This window comes from Aulonocara stuartgranti (assembly GCF_965226115.1).
Source record: "Aulonocara stuartgranti genome assembly, chromosome: 3".
In the NCBI taxonomy this organism is placed as follows: Eukaryota; Metazoa; Chordata; class Actinopteri; order Cichliformes; family Cichlidae; genus Aulonocara; species Aulonocara stuartgranti.
The window spans coordinates 49,982,877-50,009,777 of record NC_138941.1 but is presented as its reverse complement, the minus strand read 5'-3'; the positions used below and the strand labels follow the sequence as shown (position 1 = coordinate 50,009,777).

The 26,901-nt window shown below is 38.3% G+C and overlaps 1 protein-coding gene across 3 annotated transcripts in view; it reads right to left on the bottom strand.

The window, feature by feature from the left end:
• The window catches only part of dysf (dysferlin, limb girdle muscular dystrophy 2B (autosomal recessive)), a 103,467-nt gene that overhangs the window by 76,209 nt on the left and 357 nt on the right, over window positions 1-26,901 (bottom strand). For 2 of the 3 annotated variants that reach the window (XM_082528688.1, XM_082528689.1), the window contains exons 2-16: window positions 11,747-11,802; window positions 10,696-10,787; window positions 8,238-8,343; window positions 5,089-5,212; window positions 4,291-4,547; window positions 4,079-4,207; window positions 3,929-3,991; window positions 3,749-3,799; window positions 3,580-3,610; window positions 2,282-2,397; window positions 2,010-2,136; window positions 1,818-1,921; window positions 1,613-1,681; window positions 1,478-1,521; window positions 1,057-1,139 (exon numbers count right to left, since the gene is read on the bottom strand). In XM_082528688.1, coding sequence (XP_082384814.1) covers window positions 1,057-1,139; window positions 1,478-1,521; window positions 1,613-1,681; window positions 1,818-1,921; window positions 2,010-2,136; window positions 2,282-2,397; window positions 3,580-3,610; window positions 3,749-3,799; window positions 3,929-3,991; window positions 4,079-4,207; window positions 4,291-4,547; window positions 5,089-5,212; window positions 8,238-8,343; window positions 10,696-10,787; window positions 11,747-11,802 — 1,452 coding nt within the window. Of the gene's footprint in view, window positions 1-1,056; window positions 1,140-1,477; window positions 1,522-1,612; window positions 1,682-1,817; window positions 1,922-2,009; window positions 2,137-2,281; window positions 2,398-3,579; window positions 3,611-3,748; window positions 3,800-3,928; window positions 3,992-4,078; window positions 4,208-4,290; window positions 4,548-5,088; window positions 5,213-8,237; window positions 8,344-10,695; window positions 10,788-11,746; window positions 11,803-18,786; window positions 19,309-26,901 lie in introns of those variants that run through there. The other variant, XM_082528690.1, reaches the window with a different exon arrangement.

Genomic DNA, 26,901 nt, shown 5'->3' with positions numbered 1-26,901 from the left:
AAGCTGCACACACTTGAAGGCATTCCTTCAACACAGTCAAAATCTCAGTTTTAAAAGTGTCAGTAATACTGATTGTGTTGTGTGCACAACAAAGTGGGAAGGGAAATCCTATAATATGCACCACTTGTAAGGATGGTTTTGCTTATTCAAAAACAACTTATCCAGTAGAACTGCTGTCGAAGCACACAGTCAACAAGGTTAGCAAAAATTTCATCAGAGAGAGTGGAAAAGTCTGTTGTGAACACAGACAGCAGCACCTGAGACAAACAGTTATCACGTCTAATTGTTCAAGTAAACGTGTGAGCAAATGGTGTAACAACACACACACAATGGCAGAAGTTGTTTAAAGTCTAACAGATGCATCTACTGATTCAGGCTGCAGCTCCTGAGGGTACTAAGTTAATAACTTAAGTGTTTGCAGGGAGTATCAACCACACCAATCAAACTGGGTCATTTCCTGAGCTGACGTGTTAAAAAAAATAAACCGAATAAAGCTCAGTGTTTGATCTATAGTACTGTGTTCACTTTTACCCTGTAGGGTGTAGAACTTCACTGTAGTCTGTCATACACCTGCCCAGAAACTTTACCGCAGCAACCACTGCAGGCCTGTTTGGTAATAACTAGCACAAAGATAATCCATGAAACAAAATGAAGCAGGCTGCAGGCTGTCAGTGTAGACAGTGCTGTTTCACTCATGTTTAAACCGCTCAAATTACACATATTTATATAAATAGAAGACAGAACTAAGGTTTTTATAGTTTTTTATAGTAAGTTGACGTTAAAGTTGACAAAAACCTTATTTTGACCTGTATGATCAGCTGAAACCTCGCTGAAAATATCTCTAAAACAGGTTGGGCATTTTCCCCAAGCTAATGCTAACTGCTTTCAGGCAGAGCTGAATGTGATGTTAAACACTTCAAACAGTGTGATTATCACTGGATGTCAGTAATCAAACCAGGCAAGTTTCAACACTTTGGTGCAGTTTAAATCCAGCCTGAACCAGCCTAATCTGATCTGGTAGAGTCTAGTTCAGACTGGTTGCAACTTGTTACTCACCATCTATCTCTCCTCCGGGGGCGGAGATCTTGGACATACAGAGGTGGGTGGTGCCGATAACGTCGTTGTGACTGGCTCTATCCCTAAAATGAGAAAGCCATAGAAGGATGCAAAGCGCATAGGTCAAAATGACATAGGTCAAAATGTATCTTATACACTAGGGCGTGGTGGGATAATTAATGTTTCTATTTCTACATGAAATACTAGGACTTATAAAGAGATAAAGTTAATACTGAGCACAACTGAGTTCAGCTTATTGGTGTGGCACTGCACAACAGTCCCAGTTCCTCATGTGGGAAATTAACTGCCCACCCCTATTTTTTGGTGGTGTCCCATCTTTTAAAGAGGTCAAAATAATATTGATAATGATGCTAAGTTTGATGAACAAATGTGAGAAAGGGAGATTTTAGCTGAAAATCACCAGTCCAGAATTCTGATCCTCATCTTCTCACACATGGAAGGAAACTGGGAAGAAGAAAGAAAAAAAACATGTACTTTCTAGTGACAATGAAAATACAACTTCTTGGCACAAGAATAGTCTGTCTTTATTTCTTACTCTGACTGGCATGGCCAGGCGCTGGTTCCACTGTGGATTGGCATTCTTTTCCAAAGTCTTAGTGCAAATCTGACAACGAAAAACAAGACAATCCTCATTTGTTTTTATTAACTAAAAACGTATTTGCTTTCCAGTTTTATTTTATTTGGTTGTTGACTAACAATCGTTTTATCAATGTAATGAACTTCTATAGAGTCATATGCACCGTTTTGCCAGCAAAGTGAATCTCCACCAGAGGATCCACCAGATTCTTCCTGTTGCTATCAAAGCCAAGAATCTGCCTCATCCCATCCATGAAGGCATCGTCCACTTCAGACAGAGAAGCATATTAGGAATCTTTATACATATTTTTTTTTCAAGCTTATCAAATGTGCATAGAATAACAACAGAGACTCACTCTGTGGCAGGTCTTCAGCTCTGAAGATCCTCAGGTTGAACGAGGCTCCTCTCAAAGACAGACCTGCAGGCCTCAACAGGTTTGATTCTATATCCTCTTTATCCTCCACACACTCACGTTTATCAGCCTGCAATCACATTAAAGTACAAATACTCACTTGTGATAATGAGTTGCACAGAAAAAGCACAACCATGTAAAAATAGAACAACTCATGTTACTTGATTGACCTCATAGCCTTCTAGGACTATCTTGTAAAAGAGTATGAAACTCACCGGTGGCTCATCTCCAGCAGCTAAGACAAACAAGCTGACCTTCAGGTAGCCTTTGACCCCAGCAGAGAGGTCGTCAGGGTCACAAAGCAGAAGCCACTTCCTCAAGAAGCAGTGCCCTGAAAAGAGGGGAGGAAGAGAGAGGTTTAAAGCCAGAAGCTTGTAAATTCAGGATAAACAAAAGCAGCTTTGACACACGTCAGGAGAAACTTTTCACAGTTATCCTTTCTCACACAAAGCAAGACATAATGACACCAAGCTGCAACCCATGGAGCATGTGACAAAAAACCTTAGCTTTCTGATTGGCATGGACCAAAAAGTGATCTTGATTTTCTAAATATTATATACAATCATCACCCTGGATTCCTATTTAGCTGTAAGCATCATTGCTTGACAGACTTAATGGATTTTAACACATCAGTATCACTGATATGAATATATCTTCAAATATTTTAATTTTGACTGCCCTGACAGTCAATGATAATACATTCAAATATGTTTTGTTTTGCTTTTTGTTCTCTTAACACTTGTATAAATGTTTGCTGGACCCTTTAAAGTGAGATGTTACAGCTTGTGAGGTCTATGAATACAGCTGTCCATCCAAGCTTGCTAGCTTTAGCTGATAACTTCGCACTCCAACTTCTTATCCAGATATCATTATTTCTGGTCCAAAAAACAAAGTGGCAGCAGCAAAAACAATTACCACAGAGGGTTCAAAAAGTGGTTCAGAAAACCGGTGGGTGGCATCATCTAATGGTTCAGAAACATTTTCATACCTGGAAATACTAATGTGGTTTAGCTAAATGGACACAGGCAGTAGGCAGCACACAAGACTCTGACTTGCTAGTGTTGAATACACTGGACAGTTAACTGCATTTGCACCCTGACTCAATCTGACATCACAAAGTCTTTGGACCTGGCAGGTTAAAGACCGTTTTAACATTTGTCAAGTTTTCATTTGCCAGGTTGCTGTGTAGAACAGCAGCAGTGCCAATGTGTGAGAACAGCTCTTCACTCATCCTTTTTCATAACCACGTATCCAAATCAGGGTCATAGGGATGCTGGAGCCTTTCCCAGCTAACACAAGGGAAAAAGTCAGGGAATAAGCCCAGGAACCCTTTTGCTGTGAGGTGAGGTGAGAATGCTAGCTGCCTGACTAAATGGCTAAAAGCTAAGTAAATGAAAAATGTCATCAGACTGATCAATCTGACATAATTTACAGTTTAGCATTTAGATCTTTGTTTAAACTTTTTCAAGCAAATACACCTAAAAATGTTTAAATCAAACAACCATATACTCACTGTGCTCATTGTAGATGGTGCCCACATCCATCTGTGGAAAACAGAACACAGAGACAGATGTTTGAGTTCTTCTAATTTCCAAAGCACACGTGCCCCCCCCTCCTAATTTATCACAGTACACCGCAGTCCAATATTCATAGAAATCATAGACTCAAGTTAAAGCTCTTACCTTGAATTCACCTATCACGGCGTCAGTTCTAAGCGAACGAGAGTCACATACCTGAAAAAGAGAACGATTATAACTCTGATAAAAATAAGAAACGCTGATAGTGTTGAATTTCTCCCACATGCTGGATTTATTCAAGGTAAACAAATTTTTTAAAAAAAGAGAGAAAAACGTCACACTCACAGTGATGAAAATGGGTTCGTCAAACAAGTCTGAGGGTGTCTCGAAGAAGTTCAGGAAGAAAGTCTGTGGAGGGAAATAAATGCAAGTTGAAGTTTGAGTAAAAAGTAACATGTAAAGTTATAATAAAAAGCAGCAAAAACATTTACTCACCTCATCAAAGACTGGGTTGTTCCCCTTTCTGATTCGGGTCCTCTTGGACTGCCCGGCAACTGCTATCTTAACAACAGGTTTAATGTTGATGCCCGGCAACTGTCGTCCCTCAATGACCCGCACACGAATCTGGAAGAGGACACGTGTGGACAGCAACATGTATGGAGTGTAAGTATTCCTTTAATGTGTCTTTTTTAAGTATCGTAACTAACCTGTAGATCCTGTGGTTTGTTGGGTAGCTGTTTGGGCTGACTGCTGGCTCCTCTCCTCCTCTTCCTCAGCCCTCCTTGGGTGTGGTAGGATGGCGGTGAACGCTTGGGCGTCTGGGCGGTGGGGGATTCCTGGCCCGGGGGCCCCTGAGGACCAATTATCACCATGGAGCGTCCATCGTCTGCTCCCTGGTCCTCTGTGGGCTCAAGCATCATCATACTCTCTGTATCCTCCTCGCCCAAAGTATCCAGAGAGATCACTGCACAGAAAGTAGTCCCAGGAAATAAATCTTGGGGTAAACTAACAAAATGGAGACACTGGGTTGGGCAAATGGAAACAGAAGAAGGGGAAAAAAACATACAGTGGTGTGAAAAAGTGTTTGCACTCTTCCAGGGTCTTTGTATGTTTTTGTTTTACACATAAATGTGTCAGATCATCAGATAAGTTTAAATATTTGATAAAGATAATAAGTAAATACAAAATGCAGTTCAGTTTCTAAATGAAGGTGTTGAGATCGCGCAGTCTGGAAAAGGTTACAAAGCATTTCTATAGCTTTGGGACTCAAGTGAACCAAAGTGAGAGACATTACCCACAAATGGAGAAAACTTGAAACAGTGGTGACCCCCCAGGAGTGGTCAGCTGACCAAAATATATATGTGTGTGTGTGTGTGTGTGTGTGTGTGTGTGTGTGTGTGTGTGTCATTACATCTGCTGTAAAAGTAACACAGCATCTCGAAAGGGGTAAACACTTTTTCACACCACTGCAATTATTGTTTCACTATATGACACGCTGAGGTTACTTGTGACCGTGTCCAGCTCCACACTGGGATTGTTATGAGGCTGAGGGTCCAGCTGGGGAGGAGGCTGAAACATCGGAGCCGATCCCGGAGGAGGAAGGTAGGAAACTTGCAGGGTCAGCGTGGCCTATGGGAGGCAGAAAACACAACTTGTAGAAGATCTGTCATGTTTGGCTGTGTGGCAGGCAGAATGTAGGACCCAAACGCAGGGCTTGGAGACAAAATGCTTAACTAAAGGTGGCAGCTTTATTGCTGGAGTACACAAACTAAAACTAGGTATATGAATGCTGAAAGAAAACAAAGAAAAGATAAACTAGAACTAAAAATCTTGCACTCAACATTTCATGACATGGCTAGAGAACATGGTGCTTATGCAAGAACACACAGCAAATGTGGGGGCCACAACAACAAACAGAGGACCATTTGTTGTTGTGGCCTGAGGACTGAGGACTTAAATACACAGGCAGGATAACGAGAGGATGGCGAACAGGTGCACACTCAGCTGGAACTAATCATACATAAGAAGGCAAAGAGGAAGTGAATGCATAGGACACTTGTATACGTCTCTGGAGAAGTACAGTAAAAGATGATGGAAGAGCAGGTCAGCGGATGGCACTTAATAAGTAACTTAACTGCAGTGGCCTTTATGCTACCCATGCTATTCATCTGTATCATCCGGGTTAGGCTTAGAGACAGAGTTTGCCACCCTACCTTCAGATTTACTAAAACTGATGCAAGACTGAGTTATAAAACCATTTCACTCTGTGTTCAGTTGTTTTGGTGGTGGAAACTATCCAACGAGGCCAAAACAGTTATTTAAACTGTGATTAATGCTGTTAAGTTTAAGCTTTTAAGACAGGAAGTCGTGACTTCTATTTAGTGCCTCTACAGGCCTTTTGAGGAACTGCAATTATTTTTTTAGCACTTTTTAGCAGTTTTATTTGTTTTGGGGTTTTTTGTGCCCTACAAGTTGGGATAATTAAACTTAGAGAATTTCACTTCATCATACACCTCAGCACAAATTATGCATAAAACATGTGGCTCATTGGTCTAGGGCAGGGGTGTCAAACATGACTTGGCCTGGCAAAGATTCCAGTCTGGGACACTGGATCGCTTTCGGAAAATGCAAAGGAGAACATAATATTTGGACTTTTAATTGTGTAATTGTATAGTTTATTTGTATAAGCTACAACTTTTCCTACTGATGAAGACCTCCCCTGTAGCCATTTGTATTTCACCAAAGTAATTCAATTATAGATTTCTGTAGTTTAGTTTAAGCTCAAAGAGTTGTGCTGACTTTCCTTCAGTTGAAATAGTACTTCACTTTTGTATATAAGATATCTCAGGGATTAAATATGTAGTTAAACTTCTGCACACTGGCAGAAAGAACCGTTTCACTGGTCTGGTTCAAGTTTAAAGTGCAATTTGTCCCTGGTTTAAATCCTGGACGAGCCCACCATTCTTCACTTATGGTTCTCTACCCAAACTCAAAGTGGCATTTAACCTCACCACCACCACCACCAGAAAAGACCTGTTTCCTGCACACTGTAATCAAGATGAGTTACCCTGTGGTAGCAGGGGTGGCTTCTACTGTTTCCTTCAACAGGAAAAAGCAGCTTAAGTGATAAGCTGTTATGTTTCTGTAAACAAACTCATCAGACTCGGCGTGTCCAACTCTGGTCAGACTACAGTTTCTATGGAGTAGATGTTAAGAATGTGAATATCTTGACATGTTTTTCTTGATTTCTTGGCTCTATCTCACTGAATCTGTGTAAGATTTTGTTTGTGGAAGCAAACAGTTGTAAGGGCAGATGCATCAAGAAATCTTTGAAGAAACAATATTAGTTTTATTTTTGTTTGTAACAGAGTTTGCTTTCTATGACTAATGAAGAAAAAACCTGATAAATCACACATTGTACATAGCATACAGTGTGTGTGTGGGTGTGCGCACATGTATGTGGCATCAATCAGGTCCAGTCTGACAGTGACAGGAAGACTTTGTTTTGGCTTCAGGAAGCAAGGATGGGGAAGAGAACAGTGTTTCATTTGCTGCTATAGGTTTGGCTGCCAAGGTGTGTGCGTGCATGTGTGTGCGTGCCCAGATCTTATACTTCTGCATCTTCTTCTTAAAGACCAATTTGAGTTTGAGCTTTTTTGGAAACTAAAACTACTGAACAATTTTATTTTAGTTGGTGTTGGGTTAGACCAGTAGCTGTGATGACTGGTTTTCTAGGCTACACCTGTATTATGTCAATGTGGGTCTCCATAGAGCAATGTTGTATAATTAGAGGAAAAAGAAAATCAAGCATTTCATCACTGAATAACCATCAGCTGCTGAAGGTTTCTCATCATTAGAAGTATTTTTTTTTTATTTTAAAAAAGAAAAAGGCTCCAGTAATACTAGTCAGTAATAGATACTGTATTCTAGGTGTCTTTTCAATGACAATAAAAAAAAAACAAAACAAAAAAAACACCTAGAATACAATATCCCGGCTGCCATAAGGACCCTCAGAGAATACATGCAGAACGGAGAGAACATGCAAGCTAGGACTTTCTTGCAGTGTGGTACCAGTGCTTACTAGAGTTAATTAAATTTGACATAACCTTGCTGATATAAGATAAATAGTAGTGCTCACACACTTGGAACAAACGGAAAAAGATGAAAAACATAAAGAACATCTCTTGCTTCCAGCAAGACCTTTGCCTAATTTTGAACTCATGAGTTCATATTTTCCAACAAAAAAGTACAAGAAATATAAACGGAAAATCCATGTTGGATTTCCCCAGCAGCACATGAACACATCAGTGCCTCATCAAGTCCAAGACCCACCCACTAACCACCTGTCGACCATTTTTCTTGACATTACAGCCCTGATCAGCCTTAGTCAGCAGATTAGCAAAAAACCCATCTAATAAAATCAATTGCAGTTATTTATAGTTCATTTTATTTGTTGTGGAGAGACATTTTTGTGTTTCTGATTCTTCTTTTTTTTATTAAGGATCCCAAAGAAGGAAATAACAAATCAACTATGATTCAGAAATGTTGCTCACTTTATTTTAAGCTCAAAAGAGGAAACTTTGAGTCATTTATAATCGACTTGTGACGCAGTTAGGCTGCAGATTAATCAGTCAGTGCAGTTCCGTGTGCTCACCCCTGTGTTGTTCCTCTTAGTGTCCAGCAAGGAGACGGTGAAGGTGGCGGCGAAATTGGGAGAGTTGAGCACATCTCTAAGACCTAGCCGACACTCCCCCAGAAACCTGAAAGAGACACACACCAGAAACACAGAGATGGATCTTAAAAACAACTGTGTTATTTACAAAATAACATCTTTAAAGACACAGCTGGAGTTGATCCCAAGTACATTTTCCCTGGAAGTCCCAGTATGAGAATCAAAGAAATGACAACATTAATATGTCGCATGATCTGATATAGTCGTGTTGGTGTTGTTCCCAGATCAACATAGTAAATGTTGTTCCAGGATCAACATTGCAAGTGACCAATCAGAATGTTGTGACATCATACTTTTGCGACTTCGGGAAAAACCGGTAAAACAAAAAACTGTACTTAAGCTGCGAGAAACCGCCTCTGTCCGCCGATCAACGGACCCGGACCCTAACCCTAACCCTTTAATAAACGCTAAGCAGAATTGATATTGTCCTTGCAACATTGGAATTTCATAAATGCACGAATGGCTTGGCGCGCCAAAGAATAACGTCACAACAATGTGATTGGTCACTTGCAATGTTGTAAATGTTGTTCCAGGAACAACACCAACACGACGATATCAGATCATCCTAATATGTCAGCCACCATTGGGCTGAAAAAATCAAATAAACATATCAGAAAGAGAGAGAAAACTTTAGGACTGGTAAATTCTTAAAAATTAGGAATGCACTAACCAGCTCAGCAACAACCAAGAAAAGCTGATGATCCCAAAATTCATTCCTTTGTTAAAAAAACAAAACAAAAAAACCTCTTCCCAACATCTGGCCAAAGCACGAACACTCTTGAGGAGGCATGCATGCCATTGCCAAAGTCTCCAATAATGAGATGCATTATCTGGCAAAGCCTCTCAAAGAAGGAAACCCAGTATTTGGTGATATCCATCTGTTATAGACTTCAAGGACTGAATTACAGCTCTTACCACATGACCCTAACGGTGTTGCACCTGTGCCTAGTCTCTGATAAACTCTTAGTTTCCCTGTTTCCCCATTCACAGTCATTTTCTGACATCTTACAACATTTATTCCCCAACCTTGGTGGTTATTTTTGTTACTGTACAACATTGTCAAGCAAAGTTGTAACGCCTAGAGAGATCAAAGGAACATGGTAAAGCAAATACACCTCAAAATGACAAATATGCACTTCACACATTAAGTCCAGGTGAACAGAAAATCACCGACAACAAAAAATGCTGTGTAAGTTCTCAGTCATCCAGGTCATGGTACTCTATCCAGTTATGAAACAAAAAACTTCTTTAAGTTTCTTGAAGATGTTTCATGTCTCATCTGAGAAACTCCTTCAGTTCTAAAATCAAATGGCATTTAAACTCTAGTGGGAGTTGTCCCTCAAGAGGCTATCTATCCACACTGTGAATGACCATCTTTGATTAGAGGAGGTGGTCTGCCACCTACAACGCGGTTTTGAGATCCCTTCCACAGGTGCCTCAACCCCCAATCCCATCTTGCTTTAGGTGATCTCAATAAGTCACATGATAGGGTGTAGCAAGGTCTCACAATGGTTTCATTGGAAAACTCATGACCCATGCCTTTTTTCACACTTTGGCTCATGTGGTGAGGCACATGATCAGTAGTGGGTAACTGAAGAAGCTTCTCAGATGACAGGTGAAACGTCTTCAGGAAACTTAAAGACGACCAATCGCTTTTCTTGAAGCTCCTTAGAAAACAAATACTTAGTCCAACGATAATGGATTTATGCTGAGAGCTGAGACACAGTCAAGTTCCACTGTAATTTGAGTGGCTGATTTATGGATCCATTCATCTTTCAGCACAACAGAGAGTGAATGGGTGGGAATTTGGCAGAATAAATACCACAATGAGGGGAAGACCTGATTCTTTGGTTCCTGCCCCTTCCCTTCTGAAAGAACTCTGACTGGTGTGACATCTTGATTGAGTGAAGTAATCCAAAAATAACCCACTGAGGGGTCCTCTGGCCACATCTCTACTGTGACAATGTGCAGCTCCATCTAGTCAAACATAGTATGACAATCCTAAATGTATTATCCCAGGGGTGATTTGTACATATCGCCTCTTTATCTGTCTGTTGGCCAGCACAAGGTTTAAAATGATTTACAAACAGCTGCCAGTGATGAGAGATTAAAAGTAAATATAGCCCGTTTGGAGTTTAAAACAGACCTTTCCCTTTTACTCTTCAGTTGTATTTATGGGTTTGATCTATTTTTCTTGTTTAAAACAATTATGCCTCTTTTTTTTGGAAATCTCTAATGATAGGATCTGTCACCATCTGAGACACTTGCCTGCCTATAAAAGGAAAACTACTTAAAGAAGTTTTTTCAGGGTCATTTTGTATATTTCTTCAGTGTTTTGATGCCACATCTGAATGCATATAATTAGCATAGCACAGAGTACCTGTTTCTCCCCATTTTCTCATGATCTTTAACAACACAGTGAATCTCAGCTCCAGAGTCCAGAGGAATCCCCTTCAGATCCCACTCAAAACCCTGACGGACACAAAGGAAAGAAATGTTTTTTTTTAAAAAAAAGAGTGAAAATGGGATCTTATAGGCAGAACATTTTAATTATGATATTTTGTAATATCCTTACTGCACCTTTATTGCATTATATTTGTGAAGTACTTGCAAATTGCAAATAATTTTTTTGTCTGGTTATTTTGCTCATACAGAGATGTTGTCACAATTTCACCAGCTCGTAATGTTGCAAACTTACTAAATGCACTGAATGTGTTTTTAGGGTATGCTAGATAGGTGGTAAGCTAACCCAGGGGAAAGCCAATTCAGGGTTGATTTCAATTCCCAAAACATCATTCATACAGGCTTGTGTAAGTAAAATCAAACAGGTTTTTTTTCTGACTAACGTTAGCTAATGTTAACTTTCACGTTAATTGCAAATTGCTGACTACATACAGCAAATTTCTATCTTAAGCAGTTATGTTAATTATTATAAATTTCCAAGTCAGATCTAACTTTCAGGTAGCAAATTATTTTACTCACTTTGAGCGGCCTGATGTTGCAACCAGATATGAATAAAGAAGCAGTCAAAACTAGCATTGTTAGGACCCAATGGTAGATTAATGTACCATAACAACAGACTTACCTAAATTGCAAGGCTGCTGCCATTCTAACAAATAAAACATTATCTTTATATCTTTACTAGATCTTTTTTTGTTTTCAGTTATTTTTGTCTGTATTTTGAGTTTCTATATGAATCTATGGATGCTTCACTTTGATGAGGACTCCAGGACTGTATGCAAGAGGAGGACTCATCCTGCATTTTCCACTTTGAGTTCTTTACCAAGCAATGTCTTACTTTTAAATTAGGTTATAACTTGTTCTCACATTAATAATTAAAATATACTTAATATTTGACATTGCATTATCACACACTTAGGAACTTTAACGGATGATGGGTTGATGAATTTGTGGCTTAATGGAGGACTTACCTCATTCCACACAGGGTTAGGATTGTTTTTGATGACCTTTGTCTTCTTCTTGGACCCTGAAACAGATATAGAAAATGGAAAATGTAATGTTTGTTTGTCAATACAGATATTGACCTTAAGTTGTGTCAGAAATGAGAAAAATAATTTTTAACGCCATCTCGGAAAACCTGAAAGTCTCCTTTTTGCAGTAACCAACAACTTAAGTTAGAAACCTGTGTGTCAAATATATTTGCTCTGCTATTAGCTCAACTAATAGTGCAAACTTTACTTACAAAGTAAAGTTTTGACCAACATTTATGAGCATAGCCATCTTAAAAAACAAATTTTAAAAATCAGATTAGTGGAAAAAAATATTTTTAACAATAGAAAAGAAAATGTGTCCTGATCTACTCCAACTTTGAATAAGCATAATAATAACTCAGTAAAGGCCTTCAGAAAAGTCTATGCAGTCACCCCTATCTATCCTACACCATCCACACTGACAAACATTTTAATGAAATGTGTAGAATAAAATCGTTAAATGTTCCAGTAAGGGTGGATTGTTTATCTTTACCACTCATGTACCTGTATAATGATAAGAAGAACTGCTCCATCACATGAAACTTTTGTTACCCTCGTTCATGGTTATGCTAATCAAAGACATGAAGTTATTCTGAATATTAAAACATAAGAACAAAAAAAAAACTTTACACATTGCACCTTAAAACTTTGGAATAAATTACCCTTCTCCATAAAAAACTGCTAAAGTCAGAGTTTAAAGTTGAAATATATACTATTTTTGGTAAACAAAATTAAGACTATTGCAGAGATTGAACTTACTATGTAATTTTTATTATCTGTATTTTAAGTTGTTGTAAAGATTAAATAATATAAGTATATCAATTCTAGTCAGCTCATTTTGTGTGATGATTACTGACATACATTTTATTGTAATTTCTCCAAAAGGTGCACTATAGAAACAAGTTCGCACATAAACAGTGGTATAAATATTCTGCTCTAAAATAACTACTGACACACAATAGGTTTATTTGTATATGTGTGTTATCTTTCCATGGCTTCCTGTAACATGAAGTTCGGAGCTCTGATTTCCTGCCCGCTGTCGGGCAGCTTTAACCAGAAGTGAGAGGTGAGACAGGTTAATACCCTGCCAGAATAGGTACTCAAATACTGAAGGCCACTTATGAAACAATATGTGTACAAATATGTGAAAATGTGAGTTATCACACAGGGGGGCAGTTATCACAGTTTCCAATTATTTTTGGTAAAACAGGAATTGATTGAGACAGAGACTAAACTGGTGCTTCCAGATAAAAGGAAACAGAGTCAATGGCTATTGTCTTCATCTTTGAAGTTACCTTTTCATTTCCATGACATGCTAATTCCTGGTAAATGTCACCAAGGACAGCTGAAGCTGATACAAATGACGGTAGTTTTGCATGTATTGACTGCAGTTGTTTATCTGATAATCCCATTAGATTAGATTATTTTAAAAATTACTTAAGTTATTCTTGAGGAGCTTTTACAGACATGCTTTTTACATTATGATGTATTTTAAAGGCAAGTGCAAATAAAACAAGAAAGGTCAGGGGGTTACAAAAGTCAAATATGAATAATTACAGATTTTTAACCATGAGTAAATAAAAAACGCTGAATGAATAACTTAAACAACTGGTGCATAAAATGTGCAAAAAAGAGAATCAGAAAAATGTAATAAGAGGATAGGAGACACTAAAAATGAAAGTAAAAGGGTGTCCACACAGGAAGCTATTTTTTCATTGCACATCATTTTGTTGCTTAGGTTTGGTCACCAACAACATTCTAGGCTCAGCTTGCCTTGGTAACCTTCTGGATTCATCACCCTGCCATATCATCCAACTCAAAGTTGACACAAGTTTATCTTAGAACCACAGGGAGTATCAAACGTGGACATAACTTCCAGGTCAAAAAAATTAAGTCAATGCAGTTGTGCCTAAAAACCTGTCACACTATGGTGATAACTTTAGTTGAACAAAGACTTGTTGTCCTATAGCAGTTCATGGGAAAATAACATCACATCTTTTCCCCTCACCCCCAAATGGTTTGAGCAGATGGTGGCCCCTCCCTGAGCCAGGTAATGCTGAAATTTCTTCCTATTAAAAGGGAGTTTTTCTTTTCCACTGTCACCAAGTGCTTGCTCATAGGCGGTTTGATAGTTGGGGTTTCTCTCTAAAATTGTAGGGCCTTTGCATTGATTTTTGTTGTGATTTTGTTGTTGTGATTTTTCATGAAATAAATAATATTGAATTGAATCTCATAGACAAACTGCTGAGTTGAAGGGTTCAGTCATTTATTAGGGGTTATATTAAATAAAAAAAATGAGGTACTGTTTTATCAATCTTGGTCATACAATGTTATAAAATAGTATTATCTGTGTTATAAAACCATGTGCTCGCTTATGACTTGTCAATCACGAGTCATTAGCCAATGAGTGTTGGCTTTTACAGTCAGATCGACACTTCTTTGTCTCATCTTAGCTTTTCCAACATGGTTCGGGTGGAAGCAGTCATCTCGAGGCTTCAAAACAGAACTTCAGAAGCCAGTGGGTGATGTCACAGTACTTATGTCAGTCGTCTATACATACGGTCTGTATTTGGAACCTTCCCACTTCACATTGCCCTGATAGCATATTAGATTGAAGTCACTGATGTTGTTGAATTTCTCTGGTCTCTAGTCACCACGTTTCTGCGAATTTCTTTCTGCGTGGACACTTTTTTTAGCGCTCTAAACATGCAAGTCTGGTTGTCTAAAAATTTCCAGACCCTTTTGGAAACCAAAGGTCACATATCTTTGGCTTCAACTGGAGTACAATTAATATTTTTAATACATGTATTCCCAGTATGCACACACACACACACACACACACACACACACACACACGGACAAAAGTTGTTTGCCTTCCTGTTTTCCCTACAGCGATCACCAAGTTTGAGAACACAAACACAAACAGAGAGCAATAAAACCATTAATTCAACTATACACACCCAAGCAAGTGCACACACACACACACACAAGTTACCTACGTAAGAGTGCCTCCGTTCTTGTGGGATATAAAAAAAAAAAAAAAAAACATCTCCACCCTTCCACAGAAAGGTTGAGAGGTTACATTTGATTCATGAGTGAATGTGTGTGTGTTGTGCGTGTCAACTCTAGAAATCTCCCAAGTGCTGGTGCCACAGTCTGGAACCTGCAGAGAGGAAGTGGCACAGTATTAACTTCCCGGTTCAGCTTGGCACATTTCTATTATGAGCTGAGAATAGAATAGTGCAGCCCTCTGGGTTTTCAGACACGTATAGGAAACCTAGATTTAGACCTTCACTGTGTGTGTGGACATGTATTTTTAAAGTCAGCTCAAAGTTTAAGGAGTTATGGTCACATGAACAACCAATCGCCCATGTAGTTTTCAGAGCCTGATATATTTGGACCAATAATATTTGGAGAGATTAGAAATAATGAAATATCTCAGTTTACGTATTTGATGTGTTTTCTAGGTTCTTATTGTGTGCGTTTGCACTCTGCTTGAGCACTTTTACAGTGTCTCTCAATCATTCCTTAGGAGTAACTCATGGTTCTGTATTTTAGCCAATGATACTTTGATGACTGATACTGACAATTTAAAGCAGTAATATGAAACTGAACAATATACAATTTATGTGTACGGTAAATGTTACTATGTTTTAATTATTTTCAAGAAGTGACTTTGGAAATAGAGACTATGTCACAGTTTGTAGACTTGAAGTGTTAAGGGTTTATTATTGTTGCCTCCTGTTTGGTTAAGGAGTGTCTGTGTGGAGTAATTGAGAACAGTACCAGCAGCTCAGTCTGACCCACATGGGGGATCCACATTATAAATAGTACAGTGCTGCCAGCTTTTATTTCTGTTTTGATTGAGAACAACACTCACTGACAATAACAACACTTTGGCCGGAAATCCTGCCTTTAGGACACAAACACCAGCACACGCTGCCAGATTTAATCACAGCACCCATAGACTCATTGCTCACAAACACAGCGTAGGAAAAAAAACAGTCATCTGTCTGTGCATTAGTACTCACCATAACCTTGTGCAGAAAGAGTTTCCATGAAAATGTCTATTGTATTGGTCACTATTATAGGCCAGAATTGCTCTGGAAACTCTGGGATACATTTCCACAAACCGTTTTGAATACATTAAATGCAGAAAATGCATATCCCTCCCTCTGGATCCGTTGAGATTAGTCAGTTCATATAACAGTTGCTCAACTAACATCTCTGATGTCTAAAAATGGACATGGTATCTGTGTTCTTGAGGGGAGGAAATTCTCTTTCAATTTTTCTGTCATTTTTCTTTCGAACTCTAAATTCTTCAAGTTATTGGAACACAGTTTTGTGGGGGAAAAAGCCACCAACTCGTTTATTTTCCATGCTTTTTTAAGTATATAAATGGATTATATCATTCATTTTTGATGCTTAAGGTGTCTGGCTCTGCTGGAAAAGGAAAGATGCAGAGTCACTGCACCAAATTCACTTAATTTAAGAGTGTATGAGGAGAGTGAGATATGCATGAGTAAACAAAATAGGAAAAACATCTGCTGGCACGTCGCTTATTAAACCGTGAAAGAGACTTACACTAGTCTTTGTTAAAAGTGGGCTGTTGATCTGTGCACTCAATTTAAAATTAGCAATAGATTGAGGTAAGACGACGATACAAGTATTTGTGTGATGGCACGAGAAAACTGTTAGGACAAAGGCAGGAAGTAGAAAGCAGAGCGCTCTTCATAAAGGAGTCAGATACTGAGTCATGGAAAGTAGCCCTACACGAAAATCAGATCGGAAAACAGGAATGCCGCTGAGGCAAAGTAGCTAAGAGCTCATTTATTGTCGCTGATTGTGACATCACCACAGCCCTGTCACCATGAATAATGGAGAAGAGGGCGTGTCCCACATGCTGCAGTATTCTACTGAACAATAGGTGTCGCCAACCAGAAAGAAATCTAGCGCTGGTACAAGAGTAGAAGAAGATTTATTTTGTTTGTTTTCTCCATCTTTTTAGGTGTTGCAACATCTCCCTCTCTATAAACTGGGAATCTTTGAGCTTCTGCATTTATCCAATATTGAAATCATGGCAAAAACCAACAGAATCATGACATGACAATCCAAAACTTTGTTGGTTTACTTTGTTGGTTTACTTTGTTGCGTCCTAGGCATTTTTCTGATTTTAAGACACCAAAGTCTAGACTGGAGGCTGCAGTTCTGGCTTTAAGTCCTGAATAAATAATAAAAGGTGATTTCACGCAACTTATAGTGTCCAAAAGTGGACTCTGTTTATCTGGACGTAGCGCTTTCAGTGGGAGAAACGTTTTGTCACTCATCCAAGTGACTTCTTCAGTCTCAGCTGACTGCAGGTTTCTCCAATCTTATAAACAGTAATGCATGAAACTAGCACCACTGAATGAACAATGGGCTGGGAGGTTTCTAAATCATGATTATGCAAATTCTCATGACCATTGATCAACAACCACTGATCAAAGACAGCTGATCAATGGCCATTGATCAATGAATGGGACCTCCCAGCCCATTGTTCATTCAGTGGTGCTAGTTTCATGCATTACTGTTTATAAGATTGGGGAAACCTGCAGTCAGCTGAGATTGAAAAAGTTACTTGGATGAGTGACAAAACGTTTCTCCCACTGAAAGAGCTACGTCCAAATAAACCTAATCAACTTTTGGAGATTTACTTACCTGGATGATTAAGAATGCATCAAGACGTTACATTTGAGTGCTCAAACTGAGTAGAAAAGCACTATATAAGTACCAGTCCATTTACCATTCATAGATTTTCTGCAGTGATAGGACCACCTACATTAGTGGTGCAGTTCAATAATTTCATTCATGCAGTACTTTTTTAGATTCCAGCAATGACAGATTAATAACCATTAGTAATAGAATTAAATTTAAACACCAGTAAGTTCAGTGTTGAGTGCCACTGTTAGCCATCTGTTTAGCCACCATATTTGACTTTCGTCATCAGTATATTTGTGTTATTGCCTAATTTAAAAACAATGTCACAGTAAAAAATGTCTGAGATTATAAAATAAGCTGCAAAAGTCATATCTGACAGGCTTTGAATGACAAAGAGACAGCTTATGCTAGCTGAACTCCTCCTTTTTTTTCCTTTAATTTAAGGTAAACATGTGAGTACAGTGAAAGTGCCATAATTATATAAATAACATGAACAACTTTTAGTGGGAATAATATCAGTATGCTTCAAAGCTAATTAGCCAAATAGCTAGTTAGCCTGGCTTTCTAGAATCAGTTAAGAATAAAAACCTAACTTGTTAGCACAATGGGTGATCCAAAATTTCACATGCAATAAAGACACTCAGTTAATTCAATTTAGTTATATTATGTTACCAGCAGTCTGTGTATGCATGTAAAAAAATGTAAAAGAAGAACATAAATGGCTAAGACATTTCCCATTCAAAAGCATTCACCTCAACTCCCAGCATTTGCAACCCACATTTCTTAGATATCTCTCACAGATATGTGCATAGTTATATTCTTGGATAAAAACTGTGTACAGTAGCTGCAGTGAAATGTCTAGTTCATTTATCCAGACACACAGACTCAAGAATTGTGTCTTTCATTCGAAACTCAACTTGGACATCAGCAATACTACAATCAACTCAATGGTCTGTTATTTCTACAGTAACATAATTTTACAAATTACGTATATTACACCTTAATTTTCAAGTCAAATGAAATTAAAAAAGCAACACACACACACACACACACACACACACACACACACACACACACACACACACACACACACACACACACACCAGCTTGAGCTTTCAGCAGCCAAAGAAACAGATATTTCCAAAAACCAAAGAACAAGCTAAGAGAACTGAAACAGTTTTATTTTGAACATGTTACTTGATATTTTTAACAGCCAACTTTCCAAGTTGATCCTATTATTCCCTGACTTTATGCATGCCCTGAACGTCCCATAATCCTCTTACCTCTGAAAATGACACTGGCCTGAGGGTCAGAGTGTTTCAAGTTGTTGGCTCGCTGAATAATACAGCGTAACATGTTGAACGCAGCACGATCCTGAAAGCTGAAAGGCTGTAAAAACTCTCTCAGAAATGAAAAAAATCAAATCCCACTGTCACAGGGTTAATACAAGGTGGATCCAGTGCCGAATGAACCGCTGATTACATGACTACAGGGAGTTTGTAATGAAAACAACCAAAGCAGTAGCGGCGAAAAAGTTACAAGCTAAAGACCAAAAAGAAGAGATAAATCAATCAGTAACTTATTTCCTTATTTGCCAAAAACTGATGACCAAAAACATGAAAGAAAAATAGTCAGAAAGATGAATGAAAATCCAGAAAAATCAGAAAGGAAAATATCCTCAGATAGCTTCTCCACATTGCCTCACAACATCTCCCTCTTTCAGTAACTACAAAATAAAAGCTCTTCTTCTCAGTCGGAGATGTCTCTTTCTTCTCACTGTAACACTCCCGGAGGGAAAGAGGGTAGTGAGCAAATATGTCAGGAACCCAACAACCAAAGGAAATCTCAACATTTCCTGTGCTCTTTTCCTCTCGTCTTCTGGTTATTTCCTTGTCTTGCCCAAATATTTTCCTGCACACCTCTTTCACTTCAGTCTCTCTCTTAATCCCTTTATTTGCTTCCATCTCTCTCATGTTTTCAGTAAACCGGCACCTTTGCTAAAACCAACAGTTCTTATGGAATTTGGAACAATGTTCTGGATTTCCTTCAAAATCCTAGAAAATGAACTGGTATATGATTCCAGGAGTTTCAGTGGCTTTTGTTTAGTTAGATTTATCAATTCAAAATTGGCATTTTCTTGTAGAAGACACGATCTTAATTGGTTGAAATGATCAACTAGACTATGTGTGCCCTTCGCAGCGAAATCAGGTCGAAAAATCCAAAAGTTTTAGTTGCACTGAGATAAGTTGTGGAACATTTATAAAAGGTTAATTTAAACATTCTGTCAGAAAAATGTAGGCTATCTGCAGCAGAGTTGAAGAGTTGTGAGCCTTAACTCTAAGACACATAAATTCCAGTGCCAGCTAGATGCACAGGGAGATAGCACCACCTGCAGATGTAAAGTGGGGGACACACATACCCCAATTTTTTTAAAATTTGGAATAAAGTGAGTGTGGTTCAGGAAAACCTGAATCACCTTCCAATAAGTTATTCCTCATAATGTAAACATTATACTGAAATGTTTTGAAAAAAATATGAGGTGTTGAGCAAAAAAAACAATAAGAAATATTGGTAATCTATGAGTCACTTGTTAATAAAAGGGTCCTACAAGCTGTCGTGCAACTAGTTCATGGGATTGTTTTTTAATGAAACGTTTTTAACACAAGCTTTACAATAATATATTTATAATTGATTTCTAAAATGGTATTTTATGAAAAGTGGTGAGAAAATAAACTAGTCATCTGCATGAGAAGTACTAACAGAAGTAGGCTGTCAGTATGCTTCTTATTCAGTAACTGAAAGCTGAGTTTCATCTGATTTTTCAGGATACCTACAAAATTTCACCCTCTGATTAAATGTTGAAAATTGCCGGAGTGTATCCGTGCTGCTGTATCAATGTTATACTTTATGTCCAAAATGTTTTCATCTTACATCAGTTCTTCTTTATATTGTAATAGTAACAGTTGTGATTTCTTTTACTTTGGGGCATCTCTGTCTGCCTTCAGGCTCGACTCAGTGTGTCCCATGTGAAGTAAATTTCTCTTTGATCCTTTAAGATAACTTTGGATCTTTGAAGCTGATTATACGCAATCTTAAAAGTTGATAAGTTCAAGTACAAACTACTCAAGAGCAGCTAGTTACACCAGTGTGTTTATTATCTGTACTTAAGGCCTAGAGACCAGTCAGCAACCCCTTTAAGCCAATTCTTACTAGGCTAAAAAAAATATGTATGTCCTGACCAGTTGGCAAGCGTGTGCTTAAGGTTGCTATGAAACCTTTTGTTTCAGTCACATGACCCTAGAGTTCACACAATGGTCCCCTGACAACCATAGGGAAAAATGTCTATTCCCCAAATTACTGGTGATTGTTTGCTTGACATTGCTGTCTATTACAGGACAAATGTACTTTTTTTGTTTTTAAATGAAAATTATGGGTGTGAATCTGCTAACCTTTTTGCAGACATCACCACCTAGCAACTGTCAGCAACCACACACCAACCGGTCATTCAATTTGTTTGTCCCTAAGGATGTGTGGTTGATGCCAGTTGCCAACCGGTCTCTAGGCCTTTTTGTCAGAACCCTTAGGAAAGTAGAAAAATTCAATTTAAACAAACAAATAAGACTATACTTATCAGCATGCATCCAAGAAAGTGTCAAGATCTGCAGCAGCAGATTGAGTGGAGCAGCGAGAGGACCCAAATGCAGATGCGTGGAGACTGGAGTTAACAGAAGGCAAGCCGTTTATTCAGGCTGACAGGCAAAACAGCATAAAAATAAGAAAATCAGATTGAATGACGAACTAATCAAGAAACACTGAACTGGGAAAACACTGGGACCCCTGGACCACCAGGATCATAGCTGTAGATGAACAGACTCACTGACAAAAACAGAGGAAAATAGAGACAATATATACACTGATGAGTGATCAGGAAGATCAGGGAACACATTTGAACACAGCGGGAACAAATTGGTCGTAATTAGACAGAGGAAGCAAAACTGAACATAACACACAAGAGACAAAAACTGTCAAAATAAAACAGGAAGTAGCACGAACACCGAGACGCAGACAAGGACATGCAAACTTGACACTAAGATGAGGTTAAACAAACATGCAAACACACGACCGACTCAAGAGAAAAAGAATGAAACACCCAAGAGACGAACATGAGAACAGGTAACGAGACAGAACACAGAGACATGACTGAGGCGAAGAAGAGAGAGAGCGAAAGAGAAAGAAACAGAGATGTAAATAAACATGGAGACAAGACTGACTTCCACAGGAGACACTAAGGACAGGACATGAAACTAAACAACCTAAAATCATCTGAACCACAACAGATGATAGTACAATCAGAAAACTCAAAAGCACAAGAAAACTAAACTAGTAAATGTAACCCATTCTTTGAGATCAACAACAATAACCAAAAAAGATTCATAAACACTGCAACCCAGAACCATACCAGAAAATAAACTGCAACAACCTGCAAAGATAAAATGTTACTGAGAGTTTTGAGACCAGCACTTGAGTAAATATGAACTTTGGTACCTACAAATGTACCCAGCTGTTCAAAGAAAACAGACCCAAAACTTTTTTGTGTGTGTAACTAATTATCACCTTTAAACATCTACATTAAACAGCTTTTCAGTCATCTGAACCCATATTCTCAAAATAGTCCTCTCATAGTAACATCAAATTCTCATACTTGGTGTCTGCTTTTTTAAATTGTATGCACTCTATATCACTATCTAAAGTAAATTTAGTAATAGATTAAACTGTCTGAACTCTGCTTTGTTACCATTATCAAACTGTAAGGAAGCTGAACACGTAAGTATAATGTAATTGAAAACTTTCTGATCTTAAATAAAATTTAAAGGAAGTTCACATATGTAGGTAAACCGTGTTGATGAACTAAGCCATGTCAGTCTGTGTCTTGTCTGTTTGTTCCTCTCTTTTCCTGCAGCATCCTCTCATCTGCCCTGTGCTCACACATCTTGTTCTTCTGAGGCAGTCAGCAGATCTAATTACACTTGATTATATGATTAACTGAAAAAAACACAGTTTCAGTTTATTTTATGCGTATATAAAATTAACCTTGTAAAATTCCAGCAAAATAGCTTCAGACCTGCCTTTGACATCACTACTTAAAGAGAACGAAAAGGGAGATGATAACCTAGAATACAACATAATGAAGATCAAAAATACAGCCGACACCAGCAGGGAAAAAATACTAACTGAACTAACATGGGAGGAACACAGTATGACACAACAAAGGAATGCAGGCACGTTCATGCATTTCCACTATGAGACAGCTGAAACTATTCAAGATGACAAGGGGAAGTGAAACTAAAGGCACACGAGACAACAAAGAATCAAACTAAAACTGGAAGTAACTGGCTGAAAACAAAGACAAAGGACCTCATGATGGAATCAAACCCGCACTGCTGCATTAGGTTCAGAGGTTGTGGTTTCACGTTTAAGTGCTGAATTAAACCAGCTACACTATAGAGCCATTAAACTACAATGCTCTTTATCAGCCTGATGTGCGATTAGCTCTCGTACCATGTTAGCCATCCTGACTTTACAACACAGTGAATGTGGTATGCTTGTCAGTTGATTTTTGTGTTAATGTAGGATCTGATTTAGTGCAATAAAATTCCCCTTATTCATTCCCAGATGAAAGTCTCTGCATTTTTTTTTATTTCTGAGGTCCAGTCTCCTGCCTTTACACAATCCTAGACTCACTGCAGAGAAACCAGATGATGCTAGGACAGAAACGATCGAAATAATCTAATGAGCTTACACTTTCCAAACCAGGGTATCTGTTACTATCCTTTCTTCTTCAGTAGCATTTGAGGCCTTACTGATTCAAAGAAATGATGCAGCAGTTTTTAGGAGCAGATGCAGCAGACACAGCAGAGACAGCATTCAGCTATCAGGGGGAGCAGATGACTTAAAGCAGAACAAGTGTCAGATACAGTGGAACCCCGACTTACGAATACCCCATTTAACGGAAAATTCAAGTTACAAAGGCACTTAACGGCAATATTTCTTCCCGTGTTACGGCAAAATGCCCACCTAACGAAAATCTGCTGGCTCTGATTGGCTGAGCCCAGAATGCCTACAATGCTCACAATGCCTTCCGAATCATGTGACAACCCCCTTGGCTTTCATACTTGCGCTTTGCTGTTACACTTGAACGACGTATTGTTGTTGCAGTTAGCAATTAGCCTATAGCCTATCGTTCACTCAAAAGACGCGATGGGTGCTTCGACTTACGAAAATTTTCAACTTACGAAAGAGCCTCAGGAATGAATTAATTTCGTAAGTCGGGGTTCCACTGTATCAGTGAGGAGGAGAAGCTCAACAACAACCTGAGTGTTCAGCTGTTCGTCAATGTTTTCACTGAGCAGCCACAGAGTTTTTGTCCTAACCCACCACAGTAATGACCACTTTTTCATTTGCATGCAGGAGACTATATCGTATTGCAAATTTTGATAATTACACAAAGTCTGATTATGTTGTTTCACCATTACTATGATTCAGGCATTTAAATCTGCCAAATGGTCACATTTTAAAGACAGTGATTTCAGTGATGCATTAAAGATTGTGCAAGAACTGCTTGATCCTAAGAGCATCACTTGTTTTTCTCCAATAAAACTATATTGCAGCTTTTATGTAAGGCAACATTTTATACAGCACAACATCAGATCCACATCTATAGAAAATATGAATTTCTGATTGACCACTTACTGCAAAATCTCTCGTCTCCAAGGGTTAACTAGACATGAATTTCACCTGCAAATGTTGCCGACCTCAAGACAGGATAAACTATCTGCATGCTGGAAAATTTAACTCTTTTTTGTGATCCATATTAGAATATTAGAATATTTTCATTTGTTCAAGCCAAAGACATAGAACCAAGCATTTCATCTTTTTGCTTTCAGGAAGTCATCATGCCATTTTTAAGTGTGCATAGAAGCCTGCAGTTTTGTATGATGAAACCAGTGCTCCTCCATGTTAAAAGGAGACCGTTGAGGTTCCTCATCCATCTGTTCAGGGTGGTTTCCAGACATTCAGCTGGAATATCCCATTGTAAATAAAGAACCCATAAGCCTAGGAATGCCTTGGGATCCTCTATGGATAACTGGAAGATGATGGATGGATGACTGGAAACTCACTGCTTCAAAAGAAAAAATAACTCACTTTAACTTAAGAGAGGCAAGTTACACTAACTTTATAGTTTTGAGTGACCATTACTTAAAGATGAAAACTTAAGTATCAAAGTGGTCTGTTGCTAGCCAAACCCTAACAGAAATAATTATACCAGCACTACTATATTAAGAATTTTTGTTAAACGTTAACAGTCCCCATTAATCTTTGTGCTTCCAGTGAAAAAGTTTACTTTGCTTAGAAAAACAAGCAGAAATGATTAAAACAAAAGAATGCACAATAACACACTTCGAGTGTAATACACTTGTTTGTCCTGAAACAGATTGCAAAGAGGACTTGCAGAAGTGTCAGGGTTACAATTAGGTTATGGTTAGGTTTAGGGTAAGGGGGGCTAGGGAAATCATTATGTCAATGAAGGTCCTCACTAAGTTAGCTGAACAGGCTTGTGTGTGTGTGTGTGTGTGTGTGTGTGTGTGTGTGTGTGTGTGTGTGTGTGTGTGTGTGTGTGTGTGTGTGTGGCCTATATCACACAGGGAAACATTTGTGCATAGTCATAGTGTCAAGAGTTCATGACACATTTAAGACAAAACAGTCTTTTCAAAAAACAAACCAAATGTTAAAAGCAAACAAATGATGAATAAATAAATGAATAAAATACTTCCCTCAGCTGGGATACAAGATTAGTACCAGTGTGTTTACTGTTAATTTGAACATAGACAAACGTTCCAGATACTTAAAATTTGCTCAGAGTAACAAGTTATCCAAGCTTTACATCAGCTGAGACATAAAATATTTTTGTCCATAAAAGTCCAAAAGTCTTTTTTTGCTGAACACTCGAGCAGAATGACAAAATGCTGTGGTCCTTGGTATTTCTATGTTTTATGTGTTGCAGTCCTGTTAACAGGAGTGAATACGGACTTCAGTCATTACAATCGTTTTAGTGCCTAACAGCCCTCGGTGTATAAATAGCCCTGCTGTCCCTTCAGTCTTGGGCAAAGTGTGTGTTGTGCCTTGGTTATTTCTGGATTTGAGTTTTGTATTTGCTTTTTGGGGCTTTAAATGAATCCTTCATGAACTGGTTTTATTATTTTTAAGTGTGCCTCCAGTGTCCTGAAATTAGATCGAAACTTCTGTACTCCACACCATTTTGGCACAAAGTACAGAAATGCACTAACAGATTTGAAGTCAGGTTACATCTGAATGCTCTGCAGCTAAACATCAAGCTCTTTGAAATGACCTGTAGGCACATAGAAAAGTGTGATCCAAAAGAGATCCATGGAAAACTCTACACATCTTGAATCTACATTAATTAATTTTCAAATAATACAAATGTTTCAGAATAATAGGACAGAATAATAATTATGGCAATGGTTACCAATTCCAAACCTTAGCATGCTACTTAGCATCTGCTAATCACAACTAAACAGCGTTTACAGACGATACAGGACAAAATGTTGCTGGTATTTGGTTATAAACCTGAGGCCTGTGGAATTAAATGCACTCTACTTTAACTTAAAATTGAAGTTTCAGATTTCTGTTCAGGTTTCAGGCTCAGGGTTCAGTTCCTCTACTTAAAGATAACAGCTAACAGTAACAACATTAGCATACAAGCCTTTAGTAGGTATAATGTTTACCAAAGTTTTTAAACTTGTTAGAAGGTAAGCTAGAATTTGCTCAATAAATTAAACCAATTTATTGGACAGTTGAAATGTTGCAGTGATCTATTATAATTCATTCTAAGGGGGGAAGTGAATGAGTGGATTAAATTTCAAGACTATCAGGCCAACGGCTATCACGACAGATCACTCATAACCACAAATGGCAATTTCATGGGAGCACAAAAGAGACAGTCAGACATTTGTCATGTACAAGAATAACTTCTTTGTTTTATGTAGACCATGACTGTGTGAAATCTCAGTTCATTTAACAAGATTTCTTTTTTTTATCAGGTCACCTAAATATAAGAACCTGGATGTTACTTTAAATTGAAGTGTAAACTGAAGCTGCAATTGAAGCCGAGCGAGGAAGTGCCTCATAAGATAAACTCTGCTGAAAGACTGCAGGTATCTATAAACACAGAGGTGCTTTACTGGAAACACAGTCGGCATACTTTCTGGACTGCTTTAACTCTTCATGTTGCTCACATCCTCATCTCCTCTCTCTCCCTCTTCCTCTAGGTCTGTCTCTTTTTCCTGTAAGCTCTTCTTTCTCTGCCCCACCCCATGAAA